The 21,571-nt window shown below is 37.4% G+C and overlaps 1 protein-coding gene across 1 annotated transcript in view; it reads right to left on the bottom strand.

Annotated features, from left to right (window-relative positions):
• The window catches only part of LOC127788321 (kinesin-like protein KIN-7K, chloroplastic), a 45,067-nt gene that overhangs the window by 17,982 nt on the left and 5,514 nt on the right, over positions 1-21,571 (bottom strand). The window contains exons 4-7 of the mRNA XM_052316464.1: positions 3,526-3,615; positions 1,884-1,936; positions 577-642; positions 300-353 (exon numbers count right to left, since the gene is read on the bottom strand). Of these exons, the coding sequence (XP_052172424.1) occupies positions 300-353; positions 577-642; positions 1,884-1,936; positions 3,526-3,615 (263 nt within the window). The remainder of the gene's footprint in view (positions 1-299; positions 354-576; positions 643-1,883; positions 1,937-3,525; positions 3,616-21,571) is intronic.

Genomic DNA, 21,571 nt, shown 5'->3' with positions numbered 1-21,571 from the left:
ATTGTAAACAGGACACAAAAGATAAGTGAGAACTATTCATCTACAGTGAATGGAGAAATTTCAAATTTTTTTATAAGAATTTCCCTAAGAGAAATTACATATTATGGATTCCAACCGAACTACTACCAGAATCCTAGATGGCTGCTCATTAGCTTATTCAAACCATAAGCCCCATGCAATATTCTCATAGAAAACAAGATAACAATAGTAAGAAGCAATGTTAATGACTCCAGTTATATAGATGAACACAACACAAGATTCTTCAACCAAAAAGCTGAACAGAAAGGTAAGAAACTCACCTCATTATAGATTTCCAAATATGAGACACGGAGGAGAAATTCTCGGCTTGGTGTCTGGGCCACAGATTATATTAAGTTAGTACTTTATTTTTTTTCCTTTTTGTAAGATTATACTGCTTGGGAGCTAGTGGGGAGCAACTGAGTTTCATGAGACTCGAATGCGAGATCTCAGGCTCACCAATGCTACCATCAACCAGTAGGCTACAATTCCAGTGGCTATTACTAATAAGTATTATGCAGAGTATAAGCCATGGTGAAGTCTAAACTAAAGAAGTACCTCTTGAATGATGCTGAAAGCATCCTTGACAGCCAACGGAATAATACCAGGAGACCTCTGATCACCCTGTCATTGGTACAACCACAATAACCGCATGAATGGTCTTTATAAAAAATAAGCACTTCAAAGTTTTATATCTATCTGCATACCGTTTATGAAAAATGCTAAGTACAGCAGGACAGGGAGTAGCCTAGTGGTAAGCGGCACCCCATCCCATAATGAAATCATGAGTTTGACTCACATTTTTCTCTCTCCCAGGGCTTTAAAACTCTAACAGTCCCCAGCCCCAGAGGAAAATATAAAAAGAATGATAACCACAAAGCAGAATATTTAAAAGGCTGATCTTAGGAATTGGACTTCAAAGTGTGTATTAAAACCACATTGTTAATTATTATTTGGAAAGTTAAAACAGAAAAAAAAAAAGAAAAGAAAATGGGGCCGAAACAAACTCAGATACATTAGCAACAGTTAAGAGTAGACACCTAAATCAGGCACATGTCCGACCAAATTAGGTGCCTGATTTCTCTACATTTCTTTTAGAGTACTGGCTTCTCTGCCAAGGATGCACCCCCAGATATAGGCAGAAAACAATTACTGTAGATGTGGAGCTCAAAGCTTAAGTGAAGTCACATCATAAGTAATCAACTGCAACATTAATTTAAGATTTTCTTTCTTTCTTTTCCTTTTCCCTATTTTAGTTTCAATTGGCAGGTTAATTTGCCACATCCCTCACCCCCAGGCGCCCGTCATGTCTTTTCATTTAAAGTATCATGAACCTGCTGTTGTGTTCTCACAAAGCTACAATTTGTACTGCCCAATCATGATACAGCAATCCATACACTAATAGGCCTAAAACTGTTGATCTACCCACCCCCTTTTCATTTAAAGTATTATGAACCTGCTGTTGTGTTCTCACAAAGCTACAATTTGTACTGCCCAATCATGATACAGCAATCCATACACTAATAGGCCTAAAACTGTTGATCTACCCACCCCCTTTCCTGAAAGTCAAAAGAGGGGGAGTTATGAACCTTGACTAACATCATTTTGTGTGATCATTGATCAACATAAAGATATAAATCAGACTAAGAGTACTACTGTAAGAGGAAAGGGCAAAAATAAGCTTAAAAAGGATAAAATTATTAGGACCAGAAACATGGAAGTAATAAGAAAAATTATTGTGCTTGCAGAAGACAATGGGATTACAAGCGGAAACTATGCATAGAGAAAGTGCAGTTATCACCTACACATATGATATATTTCAGAAGAAAAGAAACAAATATGAAAATAAATGAAATATCCCTTACATGCATGGTATGGGTCTTCCCGCTGCTTGTAACACCATATGCAAAAATTGTACCTGTTCTTAGAAGACACATATATGAAATAAGCAGTATTCAATGACAACCAAAACTATAAAAAATACAAATTTTGATAAACAAATTTATCGACACCAGACAAAGAATAATTGCATTTATCAGTTTCATGCAAGAGCAGCTATTAATAGTATGTCAGTAGATCAAATGTTAAGTGGCAGCCATCTTTCTGAGATTGAGTAATTTACTAAAGAAGGCATCTAAAAGGCCAGACCGTCTCTTTAATGCAAAAATGACAACATAATTGCCTAAACAGCCCATAAGTCCTCACTGAGTATCCAAAGACTTGACAAATCTAAATATTTTTTGACTGATGGATCAACAATCCCCAATTTTGAATTATACAAAAAGATTCCAGGTTTTAATCTTAAACCCTCATTCCTTCCAAAATGTCCTATTACCTCACCCAAAAAATTCCATACAAAAGTACAAAGAGGCCAAAAGTAATTTTTTCACCTCTTCCTACCAAAACTTCCATCACAATGTATGGACTATGAAGTATGAACCCAACAAACAATAACATATCAAGCCTTAATCCCACTATGTGGTGTCAACAAGAAGTGCAAACACAAACGGAGCTAAAATCAATGTCCACATGTTGGGGAAAGACTTTCAATTATTACCAAATGTGAGTTAATGAATACACTAATAATGATCAAGATGCCAAATGTATGTTGAAAACTCTCCAACTAATAAGAGAAAGAAATCCCAGGGTACATATAAAATCTCCTATATCATCAGAAAAACAGTAAGTACATAAATAACTCCATGCAGGGGGGAAGAATTAATGATTCTCTTCTGAGCAATGCTAAGTATTTAAAGAATTAACAAATCATTGTCCGCAGCAAATTAACACAAAATAATCCAACTAATCATACGAACTCCCTTGATGTACATTCTAGGGGAATTCCGCATTCCTTTTTCTGCATTTTCTAGTTGAAAGTAAGTGGTGACAAGCTAAAAACTCAGTCTAGTGAACAATTTTTTGCCTTGAAAAGTCCTTCAATTATGCAAGGAAAACATGCCCACAAGTCAACTAAGTCTCCAATTTAGGCTGGCAACCCAAACAGCAAGATGGCAAAAATGTTTGTGTGCACATCACATGTAACCCAATTTTGTGTAGCATGCCAGTCCTCTCACATCCAAGATCTTAAGGCTCCAGCACAATAAAGCTAGCAATACACTCTAGAAAAGATCATGTGACGTTGTAACCTCAGAAGAGATCCAAATTCACTTACCTATTATTGTTCCTGAAGGATATCACCCACCTCCAAAGCCACTATCCAAATAGAATTTGATTGAATATCTCCAACCTCTTAAATTTTCAATTGGCCTCTCTCCAATACCAGCATACAATAGGTCAATAAACAGTGTTTATTTGTTCCAGTTCCCCTTAACAATAATCAAAATTAAGAAATTCTTGAAGGAAAAAAGTACATTCTTTCCTTGTTATTGAGTGAAAGACTTGTTCAATCTGGTTAAAACTCATTCAAGAAAATTCATTCATGCTGAAAAGATGTACAAATTCAATAAATGAGATACATTTTGTCTGTATTTTGCTAAAGAATAATACCATTAACACCGTCCATAGCACCACTGACAACATGTTGGGCAGCAACATCATACACATGGCGTGTGGTGGTTGTGGGGCCAAAAACCCGATCTGAAATAAAGGAAATGGCAAATCAACTAAAACATAAATGTTAATCAGATTATTAGTTGTATGTTAACTGTATAAAGTTTGACACTAATAAAAAAGAAATTGGCAAAGTCAAAGGAGATGACAAACAAACAAATGTTGTACAGAAAATTCAATTAATGTTCAGATTTGGGGAAAAATCAGACTTTCACTTCCAAGCACAAACTTGACACAAGGGCACTCTATAAACAATGTGGTTTTCCTACAAACTAAAACTGTAAATTCTCAACTAAGGCCTCAAAATGGAATAAGAAACTGAAGCTTGGCTCATCAAAGGTTTGAATCGGCTTGTCAGTTAGGTCTTAATCTAGTCAAACAGGAGCTAGAGTTGCTAGGTTCCTCAACAATGAACCAATGGTCACCAATCTTATAATAAAGTTTACTAGCATGCTTTTGTGGAAAATGACTTAACATTTTATTCAAAAGCCATATTTCAGAATTATACCTTTTTTTCATTACTCAGGGGTTCCAGGCTTTGTCTAACTAGTCCCCTAAGGATCCATGCACACCCAACCACACACATGGACCAAGTAAGACTCCACCCAAAGGATGGTGGTTGTGGCCCCAAGAAATAGCTTCACTTGGTGTTTCCATGGTTTGAACTTTGGTTCAACTCAAAGTTCTTCCCACTCTAACACTGCTTGAGCTACCCCTTGGGGTTAGAATTATACTCGTTGCAAGAGATATACGTATAATGAAACAAGCCTAAAAAATAATCTGAGGCTTGAATAAATTCCATAAAACACACATGAAAAATATATACAGGTTGTGTCCTATTTTTTCTCCAATAAAGTAGGGAAGATTTAGGATATCTATCTCCTAGAAAATAGGATAAACTATCTCCTAAAACTTAGGAAATAAATTTAAACTTTACAACAAGATTTACAACAAGAAAACTCTAGGATTATCCAACTGATTTAATCTTCAACCGTGAGTTATCTATTCCTTTATCCGCATCTTCTACATTCCTTCTTGGCTTTGAAGTCTCTTTAGCTTAGGATCCTCTAATTCTGTCCAACATATAAAAACTCTCAATCAGAAAATTTAGCCTAGCATGCTCCACAGAGTACTTATTTCTTTCATAGAAACTGCTAAAGGTGACTTCTCTTAGATGAAAGTGACAACTGATGTTGCAAAAATCTCATGGAGGCTGTAAAAAGTCAAGTTTTTGGTAAAAGAAAATAAAGTTCTCATCCACTAACAGCCACGGACCTGAACACCTAATGCCACACATAAAACAATGACTTAAATGAACAGACATGTTTATACTGTATCCACTGAAAGAGGCCAGTTCAATCACCACCTGAGATCTAAAAATCAAGTTCAATATCAAATTAGATCAGATAATTTCTGTTATGAAGGAGCATATTATATGACAACACTCAAAGATAATTTCAGATAGATGGCGTACAACAGCATAGAGATGGCGTACAACAGCATAGAGAGCATATGCATATGTAAGGTATATTTGAGAGGGCAGGCACAGGAAACTCAAGGTAAAGCTAGCCACTTTGGTTCTATAGTAGGAATTCCATCAAGAAAGACTACAGGTTCTAGAGTTTTGGAGGAAGGATTGTGCAAAAAGGTGAGAACCCAATTACTTTCCAAACTGTGCTGCTGCAAGATGTTTAAGACTTAGCTGCTTAAAGTCATAGCTACCTGAGAATTTTGATGAATCATGTTAAAAGCTGTCTCGAGTATAGGATAATAAGATCAGTGAAAGTAGTGCATTTTGAGAGCCAATGAAGAATTAAATAGAAGTTTATAGCCCAATTTGTAATTAGTGATAGTTGGGGGGTTAAATTGTAAATATATAATAGTCTTCATTGGGATGTCCGCCTTTTGTTATAAATAGAAGGCAAAGGAAGTCATTTATGGGTATGAAATTATGTCGAGTGGATGTATTCTCTGAGAGGAAAGGCTAGATGATTGATAGCACTTTGTAATCTTAGGAGAGGATCGTATGGGTGTACTCGGAGGAGGAGAGACGGTTGTACTAATTGATTTCTGATTAAATCAAGACTGCTCTTGGGGTGATTTCAAGGCTGGATGTAGGGTTGCTTTCAAGCAATCTGAACCAGGATAAACTGTTGTCTCGTGTTTGTGGTTTGAATGTTTTTATTTCTGTTTTTATTCTTTTAATTTTGTTCTTACAATTTCAATTTCTTATTTCTGTTGTTTTTGGATTTGATTTCGGGTAAAGAGTTGAGAGAATTAGCACTTGTAAACATTGTTTGAGTTATCAAAAGAGCTCCTAATCATAACAGATTGGTATTAGAGCCAAGAACTCATTCAAGATTTGAGAAGAACCCCAGAAATCAATAGGATTTAGAACCTGACATGGCTTCCGTGGCCTCTACTGCCCAGTACGACATTAAGAAGTTCGATGGAACTAATGACTTTGGGCTTTGGAGAATTAAAATGAAAGCTTTGTTGGGTAATCTAGGGTTAGATGAAGCCTTAGAAACTGAAAAGAAATTGCTTGAAAACATCACCGATGAACAGAAAAAGGAAATCAGTGATTGTAGGAAAGAAATAAACAAGAAAGCTTTTATTACCCTAATCTTGAGTTTAGGAGACGAAGTACTAAGGGAAGTGTCTAAAATGGAATCAGCAGAGGTATTATGGTTAAAGTTAGAAAGTCTTTATATGACAAAATCACTTTCAAGTAGGCTGTACTTGAAGGCTAAGTTTTTTACATTCAAAATGCAAGAAGGGCAGAAATTTCAGTGTCACATTGATGATTTTAATAAACTATGTCTTGATTTGGAAAACATAGATATAAAATATGATGAAGAAGATAAGGCTCTTGTATTATTGCATTCCTTGCCTAAGTCATATGAAACTTTTGTGGATATAATTAAACATGGTAGGGATACATTGACCTTGTCAACAATCAGTGTCAATCAAAGCCAGATTCTATCAATCAATCAAGCAAGAGATTGGGACTGACATCCTTTCCTTTTTCTAGAATAGGAATGTATATATTGTTGTATCTTTCTATCTTTGTGTTGTATCCTAAGTTGTATAGTTTCCAAAATAGATTTAGAAACTTTCTTGTTTAGTTTTTTAGGAGTTTCCTAACTTAGTAGGAAGATTGTTTATATATTAGCATGCATCCCATTGATTTGAATAAGATTGAAGAATTATTTTCTCCATCCTTTAACAGACCTTAGAGGATGTAATAGGAGCATTAAACTCTAAGGAGTTGCAACAGAAAGTAGAGGAAAATAGTGCTACCGGTGATGTACTCTCGGTTGGAACAAAATCAGATAGGAATGATACTAGACAAAGGGGTAGGTCTAGATCAAAATCTAAGAATGGCAGGAGAATAATAAAATGCTATCACTGTCATGAGAAGGGCCACATCAAGAGAAATTGCCCAAACAAGAGAAAGGAATCCCAAGAAAGTCCCATTGTCCACTCCAGCAGGCTAGGTCACACCATGTCATCATCTCCGTGACTCTGACATGTCAGCCTTGTAATGTAACAACAGACCAATATTTATGACTATATGCACTTGATATGGCTGAGGCTTTCTAGCTGGTCTCGAAACACTCAAAACAGCAATAGAGTGCGTAAATTATGGCGTCAAGTTGAGCCTTCTAAGGCATAGCCTAAGTATTCTTTACTAAGGTGTCTCTTCTATACCTATGCTTCGCGATCAAAACCATCAGGGCCAAGAAACCAAAGGTAAAGCTGGCAAGCTACCATGTTAATTACAAAATGGATTATTGAACATACAAGATGAAAGCAATTTACATGGAAAAGGTTTTCTCTCATTTTGTACTGCACAAGGATCAAATTTCCATTTCAATGAATTGTTTTTGTCAGTTTGAAAATAGAAATGTTACAGAAACATTTCAAAATGGTAGGAAAACAATAAAAAGCTGAAAAGGCCAAAAAAAATGTTTGGGAACAACAAAGTCTATATGATGTCAATGAAAACTCAGTATTTAAATAGTTGAATTTTATCTGGTCTACACATCTTTTTACACAAAGGTTACAAGTAAACAATTTGGAATGAAATTCAACCTGCTAAATTAGTTGTAAATTAATCATGTGAACCCCACCAATTACCTAATATTATAAAATACATAGAAAATCTAAAACAATAATAGAAGACAATAATTAATAAGATGTACAAGTGGTTATAGATTTACCACTTGGAGAAAACAAAAAAAGTCTGTTAAACTCTTCTAATACGGAGATTAAGATAGTGGAGTTAAAGACTTTTTTTAACAATCTAGCATGATAGCAAGGATCAATAAGTATTTCACATGGATGTTTACAGCACCAACATTGATCCAATTGTCATTAAAAACGCATCCTTATGGCATGAAACTCCCTACTTTTTGAGAGTTGGGGAGGAAGCAGCCTTACCCTTACTTCGCAAAGAAGTGGCTTCCACAACTCAAACCTGTGACTTTCTAGTCACAAAGGATCAACCTTGCATTGCTACAAAGGCTCACCCTCTAATTAAGTTCTCAAATACTAGCCAAAAAAAAAACATGAAGCTAGTGTTGATTTGAAGCAATGAGTTCCAGTGATAGTTGGAACTCATACCAAGAAATGAAACAATCTTTCCACTTGAAATTAAGGTAGATCTAGACATGTATATAGCTTAGGTAAATTTAGTAGCAATTAAAGGATTTTGTAAAATTCCACTAGTCTATGCTCGATACTGTTCTAACTCGTAATGTACATTAGATCATTGTATATGGTTTATTGGATCACAACGTTCAAAACTCAGATAGGATAAGTTACATCACTGTCCACTAGGATTAATTTGAAAGAATGGAGCACATATAAAGGTCTAGGGCAGTTTCACGTAAAGTTTCCTATGCTCAGATTGTGGGTAGTCTCATCTAAAGGTTCCTAGGGCGTAGGTCATGGCAATGTCTGTCAGGTATAGGATGATAAATACAAGGTCTAGCATTTGTCATGTTACAACATTAGTGTACACTTATTAAGCCCAATTTTGGACAGGATATAGGTAGATAGTAAAGTAAAACTTTGTTAATTTTAAGACAAAAAAAGTAATCTAAAATGTATGTGATGTATCCCATTAGGTTTAGGATTTAAGATTTTTAGGGTTTAGGATCTAGAAAATGTCTGTGATCATGTAAATTGAGAATTTTTGGTTTTGGAAAAAAAAAAAATGAGGGTTTTGGTACCCCCTAATTTTTTTAATTCTTTTATAGTCCTGGGGGGTTGAGGTAAGGGACTCTATTTCTCCTTTCCTTTCATTTTTGTTATGGAAGCTTTTGAGTGGTGATGCACAGAGTTGCAAGGGCAGTCTGGGTTTCACATTTTAAGGTGTTTAAGGTCCGTGTTTATACATTTAAGGCAATGTCTGGTTTGCATATTAATTTCTCTAGAAATGATATTATTCCAACTGGCAATATGGTTAATATTGAAGTGGTTGTTGCTTCTTTCAGTTATAGAGCTGGCTCTTTCCCCTCAACTTATTTACAGCTCCCCATTGGAACCAAATTTCAAGCTAAATCTGTTTGGAATGATGTTATAGAAAGATGTGAGAAATGGACGACTTGAGGAAGGGGTAATATTTATCTAATTGAGGTAGACTCATCCTTGAGATTTGTTGTTGGGAGAGAGAACCTGCCTTTTGATGAGGGCCATTGGTTGTAAGTATGGCATCTATCTAGGTGATAGGTGTTGCAGGGGATTGGAAGGGAAAAATGAAGTACAGGAATGATTTCTTCAAGAATCCAAGTTCAAGGTATTATGAAACGAGAGAGGAAAAGATTTTGAGCTGACAGTGGTGCAGTAAAAAACCTCGTTCTGATTGTTTCATGGCCCATTTGGTTTAGCAATGAATAGAAAAGCTTCAGGGAGTGAAGGCTTTCAGTGCTCTGGTGAGGGTTTTGTATTGCCCTATTTTATAGAGAGATCTTCAAGACATGGAGGTTGGTCGGATGATAACTTTCTTGGGCTTTCTTCAGGATTTCTCTCTAGATGGTTTGTTTGATATAGATGGGTTTGGAGGCCTACTTTGGGTGGGCATATTCTCTATTTGTTCTTTAAAATACTCTCTTGTGAAGGCATATCCTTTTCATGAAAAGTTATTTAGAGATCCAGAGCTCCTCCTATAGATTTTTTGTCTAGGCAGTCACCCAAAATATGTTATCACAATCGACAACCTTAGAAGAGGTAAGTTTGTGATTGATTAGTGTCGTGTACCTAGGGTTTAACCTAGGATTGGATTGGAAAATTGGAAGAATGAAGGGGGAAATTTAGAAGAAGAATAGGGAGAATCAGAAGAATAGAAAGTGAGGGAGAGAAATATTAAGAGAGAGAGAGAATTTGGAGGTGAGAAATCAGAATTTCATTTATCAATCAAAACATAATCCTCCCATCCTCAGCTTTGGCTTATATATAGTCTACAGCCTCCCACATGCACTCGTGTGCAATACAACAAACAGCCTAACTGCCTATTAGCTAAGGACAAAGCCATAGACAGAAAAAAGAAAAGGAAATTACAATTATTATATAATGCATGTAAACTTTTACTATTATATTTACTAATCTATCCTTGGGGATCCTTAGGGTCATGACAATTAGTTTCTCATGCAAGGCGGTGATTGATGAATGACTCAACCAATCAGTTGTTGCTTCAATATCATGTATCCAGATAGATTTCCAGATAGATTTGGAGCCTTTTTCTTTCACCTTCATGGAGTTCAATGGGTCATGTTGGCTTCGATGAAGAAGTTTTTGTTCACTTTGGAGCTGATACCCTTGTCATTAGGTTCAAAGTAGAGTTTTGGTCTCTCATTGCTCTTAGTGAATGGTGGAACCAAAGTTATTAAAGGTGCGCCTAGGCGCAAGGCGCACCTAGAGGCACCTTGGGCACCTAGAATGCTTCCAGGCGCATTCCAGGTGAGTGCAGACCATAAAGGAGTGGCTAAGCCCTAGAAGGCACCTTGGGCTTAGATGCGCCTAGGCTTTTTTAACTATATTTAGGGTTTTTATTTTACTGTTTATTACTTTATTTATTTTTTTACTGTTTAAGATTTAAATTTATTGCTTCAAATACAAATTTGACAATCAGTAAAAGGGCTACTACTTCAAATGCTCCAATTGAATTTGAACTAGAAGAAGATGGAGAGGGAGATGATGAGGAAGAAGAAAGAGATAAGGAAGGAAAAGGCCGAATGGATAAGGGTCGAAAGTGTGTAAAAGATCACAGCAAAATTAAACTAACAAATAAAGAAGAATAAGGATAAAAGCAATCTTGAAATCAGCTAAAGATATCCAAGTCATACTAATCCAAATCTGTAAATTAGATTAGTTAAAGTTATTGTTATCCATTCCTACAAAATAGGAGAGTTTGTAGGAGATTTTTTAGATGTTTTTTGTATACAAGTTTCCTAAATCAATGAAGTTTATACAGTGGAATAGTTTACAATTCCCCTAACTTATTCTTTCATGGTATCAGAGTCGACTAGCGAGAGTTCTACCACTAATCCTCCTCCAATGAAGGATACTCAAGTTCCAATTGTTCCAACAGCTCTTGAAGGCCACTCTCACCAAATCACTCAACACAAGCTAAATGGAACCAATTTAAGAGAATGGTCCCAATCAGTCCTACTAGTAGTTCGAGGAAAAGGAATGGTAGGCTATCTAACAAGAGCAGTTTCAAAGCCGATCCTGGAGTCAACAGCCTATGACATATGGGAGGTTGAGAACGCCATTGTTATGGCTTGGTTGGTTAATTCCATGGAACCAAAGATTGGAAGGACCTACCTATTCTACAAGACAGCTGGTGAAATTTAGAAGGCAGTCCAAGAAATCTATTCAGACCAGGAGAACACAACCCAATGTTTCCATATCCGGTCACTCATTCAAACCACAAGGTACTAATTCAATGACCGAGTACTATAATACCCTAACAGAATTGTGGCAAGAGATGAATTTGTTTTATGAGAATACATGGGAGTGTTCTATGGATGGAAGGAAATATGACAAGATGGTGGAAAAAGAGAGAGAGTTTTTGACTTCCTACATAGCCTAAACTCAGACTTAGATAAAGTAAGAGGTAGATTACTCGGGACAAAGCCATTTCCATCCATAAGAGAGGTTTTTGCAGAAGTAAGACGAGAAAAAAGCAGGAAAAAGGTGATGCTATCTACTTCAGGGCACTCCAACAATGAGGTCTATACTCCAATCTTAGCCCTGAATATTTCCTGAGGGAAAGTACTTACCACAGCTAAAGGAGAGTCCCAAGAGGAGAAACAGTGGTGTGATCACTGCAATAGGCCTTACCACACTAGGAAAACTTGCTGGAAGATCCATGGAAAGCCAACAAACTAAAAGCCAAGGAACCAAATGGAGGGAGGACAATCTACATAAATGGTAGAGGCTAAAAAGGGAAATCCAACCAACTTCACCTTAACAACAAATCAATTGGAGGCTATCAGATCCTTAGAGATCTAACAATAATTCTTGAGAATTCAGGAAGAATTCTAGAGAATTAAGGAAGAACTTATAGAAATCAAGGAGGGGGGGAGAGAGAGAGAGAGAGAGTTTCAAAGTGAATTTGAACTCAATTTCTGCTTGACTCATTACATGTAATCGAGTCCTTTATATGGAGGATCCCATGGCCACATGCTCTCGCCAAAAAGAGGTTTTATTTACATAGTTACCCCTTCTAGAATTAACTAGCCAACTCCCTAATCGCCTGCACATGAAGGCCATGCCACTTACATGGCACACTCTCCCCTCTAAGTACTTATACCGTGACAAATTCCCCCTTGCTTGAAACATTCCTTGTCCTTAAGAAATGTAGAGTAGGTTGGTCACTCGGAGAAATTGCCACAATAAGTCAAGCAAATATTCTCGAGTGTTGTTGTCTTGGTGGAGATTGGACCACTTCACTAGCATTTGTATGATGGGGAGCTCCATGCTTGTACAAGACTCTCCTGTCTATTATTGAGCTAGGCTCTACTGTAACATCTGCATCTCCAGACAATTGAGGTAGGCTAGAAGCCACCTAATGTGTTCCCGCTAATCTCTTGAGTAAAGAGACGTGGAAGACTGAGTGAATCCTTGACTCCTCCGGTAGTTGTAATCTATATGCCACCATTCCCACCTTAGCTTCAATTAGATAGGGTCCACAGTATATGAGGCTCAATTTGGTCACCTGTCCTCAAGCAATTGTCTTGAGATGGGCTGGCTTGAACTTCAAATATACTTTCTCCCCCACACTGAACTCACTTTCACTCCTCTTTCTATTTGCATACTCTTTCATGCGGTTTTGAGCCAATGCTAGCTCTTCTTTAAGTTGTTACAACACTTTTTGCCTTCTCTCCAAGTATACCTCCACAGTAGCCATTGTAGTGTGTTCCCCCCTAATACTAGAAGTAGTGGGGGTTGGTAACCAAACAGTGCTTTGAAGGGTGACCTCTTAATTGATGCATGGTGGCTGGAGTTATACCACCACTGTGCTAGTGAAATCCATTTAAGCCACCCTTTAGGGTGCAAAAAACATAAGCACCATGGTAACCTTCCACACACTAGTTCACCTGTTCAGTTTAGCCATTTGTTTGAGGATAGTAGGTTGTAGACATCTTATGCTTCACTCTCAAGGATCTCATCAATTCCTACCAAAATAAGCTAGTGAAATTCTTATCCCTATTAGAGATTATCGAGCTTGGGATTCCATGTAACTTCATAACCCGATCCAAGAAAGTCCTGGCCATTTCTTGGGTAGAATACGGTAGTGGTGAACCTGTCCACACCACCAAAATACAGTCCTTCTCTTCTGATTTAGGTAGGCCTTTGATAAAATCCATACTTATACTTTCCCATGCCTATGCAGGAATAGGTAAGGGCTGTAATAAGCCTGGTGGGGCTACTGTTTCATACTTGCATCGGCTGCAAGCAGTATTCAAAAACGCAGCCTAGGCGGCCGCCTAGGCGTTAGGCGGACCTTTGCCGCCCCGAATACATGCAAATCAGCATCCTAAGCGTCAGGCCCGATTAATCGGGTCTAGGCGGCGCCTAAGCGGCGCCTAGGCGGCCGCCCAGGCGGTGTTTAGGCGGCCAAAACGCCAAAATACAAAACAATACCTTGACATCATTTATATATATATATATATATAAATCTCTCTGTCAACCAGTACATCTAATCTATTTATATAAGTTTCATTTGTCTTTTAACTTTGATTTATCTAAAACTAACATGAAATTACATCAAAAATTAAAAAAAAAAAAAAAAAAAAACAACAGTCCACCTAGGCGCTAGGCCCAGTCTGGCGCCCGACTAGCGCCTAACGCATTTTAGAACACTGGCTACAAGTGTCACAAGCTAACATATACTCAGTCACATACCTTTTAAGTTGAGGCCAATAAAAGATATGCTTTACCTTGTAGCAGGTATTCTGAATTCCCGAATGGCCTCCCAATGGTGATTCATGAAGGGAACTCAATATCTTCTTCCTCAATGCCTCATTGCCCCCAATTACCAACCTTCATTTATATCTTATCACTCCTTAATTTAACGTGTACCTAAACTTGCCATTAGGATTCAAAACCAGCTGTTCCATTAACTCCCTCATTTTGTTATCTCCTTTATAGCTAGCCTCTACTTCTTGATACCAATCCAGTGTGATAACAGTAAGGGCAACCAATTGTCCTTCATCTTAGCACCTGGAAAGGGCATTAGCAACCGCATGTTCTCTTCCCTTCCTATACTGTATGATGTAATCCAAGCCCATAAGTTTGGCCATCCCTTTCCTTTGGAGGTGTGTATGAAGCTTCTGCTATAGTAGGAACCTTAAACTCTCATGGTCAGTTCTAATGATGAACTGACCTCCCTCTAAATAGTGCCTCCACCTCTCAACTGCCATCACCACAACCAACAACTCTTTCTCATATATGCAAGTCCCACATGTCTAGGGAACAAGGCTTGGCTAAGATAAGCCAGTGGCCTTCCTTCTTGCATTAACACTGCTCCTACCCCCGTGCTACAAGCATTAAACTCCAAAATGAAGGGTTTGAGGTCAATTGAGTGGTCAAGGGTTCTTTTGGGTGGTAGAGAATTAGGCTCTACAAACAAGTCCTCATATTCAACCAAAAGCATATTAAGTTGGTTCAAGTAATGTATCTCCAATTGACTTTGATCTGGAGTGTATGTGGTCAGCTGAAACTCCCCTTCTTGCTCGCTTCCTTCCTCTCTCTCCTCCACTGCTTGGACAGAAAATAGTTGGGCTACTTGAGCCCACTTATGCTTGAGTAGCCTCTGGAGCTTTCTCCCTGTAATCATCTTGCAAGTCCCCATCTCCTTGCTACTCGTAAGAGTCAACTTCTTCCCTTCTCGAAAGTCACTTCCATTCTGTTAAAATGAAAGTTGATAGGGCTCACTTGTTTCATCCAATCCACTCCTAGCACCACATCACAGCCCCTTAGCTTAAGTAATCTCAAATCAGCCTCAAACAACTCCCTTTGCATTTCCTAGCAAAACCCTGTGCAAGCTAACTTGCTTAGCACTTTGTTGCCATTGGCAACAGTTACTGTCAAGGGCTAGGTTCTTGTAAGTCTATAGTGGAGTTTCTTAACAGTGTTCTCATCCAAGAAACTGTGGGTGCTCCCACTGTCGATTAAAATCATCAAACTGCCCTTCTGCACCTTACCTTCCACCTTAATAATTTTGTTGTTGGTTAACCCCTTAAGAGCAGGCAACGAAATTTCTCCATTATTTTCCCCTTCTAACTCCTCTGCTTCTTCTATTTCCTCTTCTTCGTCCATCACTCCATCTTCTCCTTCAACAAGAGTAATTGCGTCTTGCATTGATGCCTTGGGTTCTATCAACCTCCCACTCTGACCTGCTGAATGGCTAACAGGTTCAACTACTGCCATCCCTCTCTACCCAGGGTTCATCTCTACTATTTCCTTGCCATACCCTTTCACCATTAGTATTGTAAACCCCATGTTGACTCCCTTACTCTGCTACCTCTGCTTCTTCATTATAGCTTCTATCATAATCTCTTGTAGCCTAGCATTCTCGATTGCTTGCTCCATTATTTTCGAGTGTAGTATTTTGACCATGGGCCTGAGTTCCTCATTTAACCCACTCATGAAGCTAGAGACAAAATAGGCTTTAGAGAGGTTGGGGTTTAGGTTGACCATTATAGAACTTAACTCCTCAAATTGAGCCTGGTAAGCTTGCACCCCTGCTTCTTACCTGAGTTTATTGAATTCTTCCACCACATCCATTCTATTTCTATCCCCAAACCTCTCACACAATTTGTTGGCAAACTCATCCCAAGGACACTCTCCCCTAGCCCGTGACCACCCCTGACACCAAGCATCCCCAGCATCATTGAGGTAAGTAGCTGCCAATGATACTCTATGTCCCTTTAGTACATTATACCAACCAAACATTGGCTCACATCTTCTCTCCCACCATCTGGGATTACTCTCATCAAACAAGGGAATCTCTAATTTAGGCATAGGGAACCCCAGTTGATTGAATGCAACCGGTCCTTCTCGCCTTTGATCCACTTCAATGCCCTCTTCTCCTCTCAGGGCCACCTAAATTTTAGAGGGCCCAGTATTCCCATTCCTCACTCCATGGTCGGTGAGAATCGGCTCTGTTCTTTCTCTCGAAAGGAAGTCAAGTGATAGACTTACTTGATTTTAGCATGTGAACATGACCATGAAATTTTGCAATTGATCCATGATTTGAGCTCTAACTTCCTCTCAAATCCCATCCAACCTTCTCTCCAAGCCTCCCAGAAAGGTATCCATCTTTCGATCTGAAACAAGCAGAAAAAGAATGCTTGAATAAATCAAAGATGCTGAAAAACAAGAAGTTAAATACTCTACCTATCCTTATCTCTTCTTCTACAAAATAGGAGATGAGATAGGATGTTCTATCTCCTAAAATTTAGGAAATACTATCTCCTAAATTATAGAGATAACCTAAAAACTAAACAATCACATTCAAACTTTAAATTATAAGATACACTAATTCAATCTATATGGCTGGATGGCCTTATCAATATTTAACTTTGAATTTCGTCCAACACGATCCATCGCCATGATCGCTTTATGGTTTCAATTGGATCCAATCTCCAACAATTCCACTCGAGCTTGCAAATCAGTAACCATTAAGTGGAATTGTTGCACCTGTGACTCCAAATTCTTCATCTGAGTCCCTTTTTGCCATCGCTACACCTACTGAATTCCCTTGGCTGAACTTGCTCTTAAACCAAATTGTCAGATCCTTAGAGATCTGACAATAATTCTCAAGAATTCAGGAAAAATTCTAGAGAATTAAGGAAGAACTGAAAGAAATCAGAGAGGGGGGGGGGGGGGGGGGGAGAGAGATGATGGAGAGATAAAAATGAGAGAATTTCAGAGTGAATTTGGATTCAATTTTTGCTTGCCTCGTTACATGTAATTGGGTCCTTTATATAGAGGATCCCACGGCCACATGCTCCCGCCAAAAGGAGGTTTTATTTACATAGTTACCCCTTTTAGAATTAACTACCCAACTCCCTAACCGCCTGCACGTGAAGGCCATGCCACTTGCATGGTACATTCTCCCCTCTTAAGTACTTATGTTGTGACAGAGGCTTTGCAACAACTATTTAGCCAAACTAAGGTGATTAAGTATGAAAATCCAGACAACTCTAATCTAGTGGTATCCCTAAAAACAAGGTAATGTTAAATGCTCTCATTTCTCAAAAAATTTCTACAAGTTGTTGGATCATAGACACGGGAGAATCAAATCACATGAAAAGTTCTCTCAATATGCTGTCCAATTATGAACCTTGTGATCAAGATATTAATGTTTTTATGGCTGATGGAACAACATCCTTGGCAAAAGGAAAAGGGACAGCTTGTATAACAGGATTAACTCTAACATCAGTATTATATGTACCTAATTTAAAATGTTACCTGCTATCAATTAGTAAATTAACTAAGGAAAATGGTTGTTTGGTGACATTTTTCCAATCTTATTGTGTTTTCCATGACCTATCCTCAAGGAAGATGATTAGTAATGCTGAGGAGAAAGGAGGACTCTATCAAACTCCAAGAGTTGATCATTCTACTGGATTTAGGTCACCTATTCAATCTTCTTTATCTACTGTTTCAGAATAAAAAATAATGCTATGGCATCAACGTTTAAGACATCCTAGTTTTGAGTATCTTAGAATTTTGTATCCTTCTCTTTCTAGCAATAAAATCCAAGATTTCCATTGTGAACGTTATATTCTTTCAAAACAAACCAAAAGCCCTCATCCTAACCGTACCTATAAACCTTCAAAACCTTTTTATTTGGTTCATAGTGACATTTGGGTACCAACCAGAACTCCCAATCTCACTAATACTCAATGGTTCATCACATTCATAAATGACCATATAAGGATTAGTTGGATTTTCCTAATGATAGACAAATCAATTGTTGTCAAACTCGCAAGTCAACTCGTACGAGTTTACGAGTCACGTAACTTAAACCAGTCAACTTGCTTATAAACTTGGATTTTCATAGAATCAGAGTTGACTTGCGATTCAATATTGTAAACTTGGTCTGTAAACTAGTAAACTCGCATACTTTTGTTAGATGTTTAACAATGTGTGTTGTTTTTATTTATATTAAGTTATGATTGACTTATGAGAATTTACATTATATATAAATTAATATTTGAAATTTTTATTATGGATGAATGATGACAAAAGATGGACTTAATACTTAGAAATTTAATATTATTTAGTATTTTTAAAATTAATAGATGAATTTATTTTGAAATAGGTACATGCATATACTTTATTTATAAGAAATATGGTTGTCAATTGTAATAATCATATTATTAAGCAATATTAATTTATTTTTTATAAAATTATGTCATTTTGAACATATATTTACATACATTAAAGAGTATTTTTAATTATCTTTAAAATCTTATGATTTTACTATTTGAGTTTACGATTCGATTTAATAGACCTTCCTTCGATTCCACTTAAAATCTCGATTTTAATAACCTTGGACAAATCTGAAGCTTATCTTGTTTTCAAAATGTTTCATCAAATGGTGCAAAATGTCTTTCAAACATCAATTCATGTGTTGAGGACTGATAATGGCCGAGAATATTTTTTAAATGAGTTTAATTAGTACCTAATTGAGCACGGTATCATTCACCAAAGCTCGTGTCCCTATAGCCCCCAACAAAATGGGATAGCTAAAAGAAAGAACCGCCATCTCCTTGAGATAGTAGCAAGGGCCCTAATGTTCACCCATTCAGTCCCAAATTCTTATTGGGGAGAAGCTATACTTACATCTGTTTATCTCATCAACCGACTTCCCTCAAAAATTCTAAAGTTTAAGACTCCCTTAAATGTCTTTCTTGAATCTTTCTCCTAAGGCGTTTGGATGTACTGTTTTTGTACACAAGAACCAACCCATTCAATCCAAATTGGATCCTAAGGCACTCAAGTGCATCTTTGTTGGCTACTCTTCTACTTAGCAAGGATATAAATGCTACAATCCTACTACCCAAAAATTTATTGTGTCTCACGATGTCTCTTTTATTGAGAATCGACCATTCTTTCATAATCATTCTCAGCAAGAGAGCATCTCTGAAACATAACACCATTGGGACCCAATTATGCCTACTCCAGTTTGTTGCACCCAATTTGTTGCACTTCCTTACTTGCACCTATGCCTAATTATGAACCATCTCAACCTATACCTGAATGTTGTCAAGCTCCTATTTCTCCTGTCCAAAGCCATCAAGGGGGAGAGAATAAGGAAAACCAAATTTAAGAGGATGATCAAGTTCAAAGTAAACCACCATTGATGGTATATTCAAAAAGGCCTTGTCACCCTCAGCAACCATATTATTTGAACCAAGGATAAGTCCAAAAAAGGGAACTAAAAGAGATGCTGAGGCTCTTAATAGGATGGAAGACAAAGGAGGGAATAAAGAGTATGATTTAGATATCCCAATTGCTCTAAGGGAAGGGGTAAGATCCTGCACAAAACACCCCATTTCAAATTTTCTAGGATACTCAAAATTATCTCCTCAGTTCAGATCTTTCACAGTCAATATTGATGATGTTGTTATTCCTAGAGACATTTATCATGCACTACAGGAGGAGAAGTGGAAGGCAACAGTCATGGAAGAAATGCAAGCCTTAGAGAAAAATGAAACTTGGGAAATAGTGAGGCTGCCAAATGGAAAGAACATTGTATGCAGGAAGTGGGTGTTGACTGTGAAGTACAAATTAGATGGGAGTATTGACAGGTACAAGGCAAGACTTGTAGCTCAAAGTTTTACTCAAACTGAAGACCTTGACTATGAGGAAACATTTGCACTAGAGGCTAAGCTTAACTCTATTCAGGTATTATTATTCTTAACTTAGATTGGAGACTACATTAATTAGACATAAAAAATGCCTTATTGAATGATGAGCTAGAGGAAGAAATTTATATGAGAATACCACCTAGATTTGAGGGAGATGATATAAGAGGAAAAGTATGCAGGCTGAAGAAGTCTTCGTATAGCCTTAAGTAATCTCCTAGGGCATAGTTTAAGAGATTTAGTGATACTCTACAGTGAAGCATGGAAACAGATCGAAGGCGCTGTTTCGGTGTTTCCGAACTGTTTCCCGTTTCGAAAACGGGAAAAATGGCCCGAAACATTTTTCAGGCCGTTTGTGTAAATTTTAAAAATATTAGGGCCGTTTCATAATTTTAAAAATTTGGCTGGAAACGCGTTTCCAGCGCACAATTACAACGCTGCTGCTTGGATCAGATTTGGCTTCTTCCCTCTCTTCTTCCTTTCTTCTTTTTATTATTCTTCTTCTTCCAGTTTGATCTCCCTCGCCGTCGCATCGCCGTCTGCCTCGTCGTCATCTGCTTCCAGAGCCCCTCGCTTCGGTGCTTCCTTGGTTCCAGTCGCCCTTGCCATCTGCTTCCAGAGCCTCTCGCTTCATCGCCCTCGCCGCCTTCTGCTCCGGTGTTCCCTGGCCCCTTTATTAATAAGCTATATTTCCAGAGCCCTTTTGTTAATAGACTATAAGTAACGTACTTGATTTTGTTAATAGGCTTTCTTGTTGATTTATGTATCTTACTAGCATAGTATAAAGGGTTTTAGTTTATGGGTTTTGTTTGGGTAAATTGATGCTTTGTTGTAGTGTAACCATAGTTGATCTATCTTCCTATCATGAAAGGTTTTTAGGGAATAAACAAAAAATGGAAGATTTTGAAGGTTGTGTAATGGGTACTAGTAAAATTGTTTATATGTGTGTATATGATATGGTCCTATTATTTTTTATGTCTTGAACATTGTAAAATTGCGTGCTTAGGATTCTTGTTTTCTAATCTTGGTTGATTTATGAAGCATTGTGTTTTTAATTTTTCAAATCCTTGCTATTTGTCTGTCAATGTTTGCTTCCACAGGCATGGCTTGGTATGCTTTGTAGCAAGATTTAGTGCCACATCTCTAGCTTAACACACAATTTAATATAATAGCATCTTTGGACATAACAACGTTGATCGTGTTTCAAAATTCTTTGGGGTACAATAAATAGTTAAGATTTGCCTCAACAAATCCCATGGAAGTTGCTGGTTGCCATGTTTCACTTTGTGCTGAAATTTTTAAGTCTTCTTCGATTGCAAATGAAATTTTTTGAATATTTTTTTATTTTTTTCTATATTAAAAATTATATTTACAAAAAAAACCTTTATATTTTTTAAATTTACAATTTATCCCGCGTTTCTGTTTCCTACCTTTTTAGAAAAATGCCATTTCCGCATTTCCGTTTCCGTTACCTAGCTCTACACCAACTTAGATACAAACAAGAACAAACAGATCACACTCTCTTTACAAAGATGGAAGCTTATGGAAGGAGGACTATCCTAATAGTCTATGCAGATGATATAATC

This window comes from Diospyros lotus, chromosome 13 (genome assembly GCF_014633365.1).
Source record: "Diospyros lotus cultivar Yz01 chromosome 13, ASM1463336v1, whole genome shotgun sequence".
NCBI lineage: Eukaryota > Viridiplantae > Streptophyta > Magnoliopsida > Ericales > Ebenaceae > Diospyros > Diospyros lotus.
This window is presented reverse-complemented; position numbering and strand designations above follow the sequence as displayed.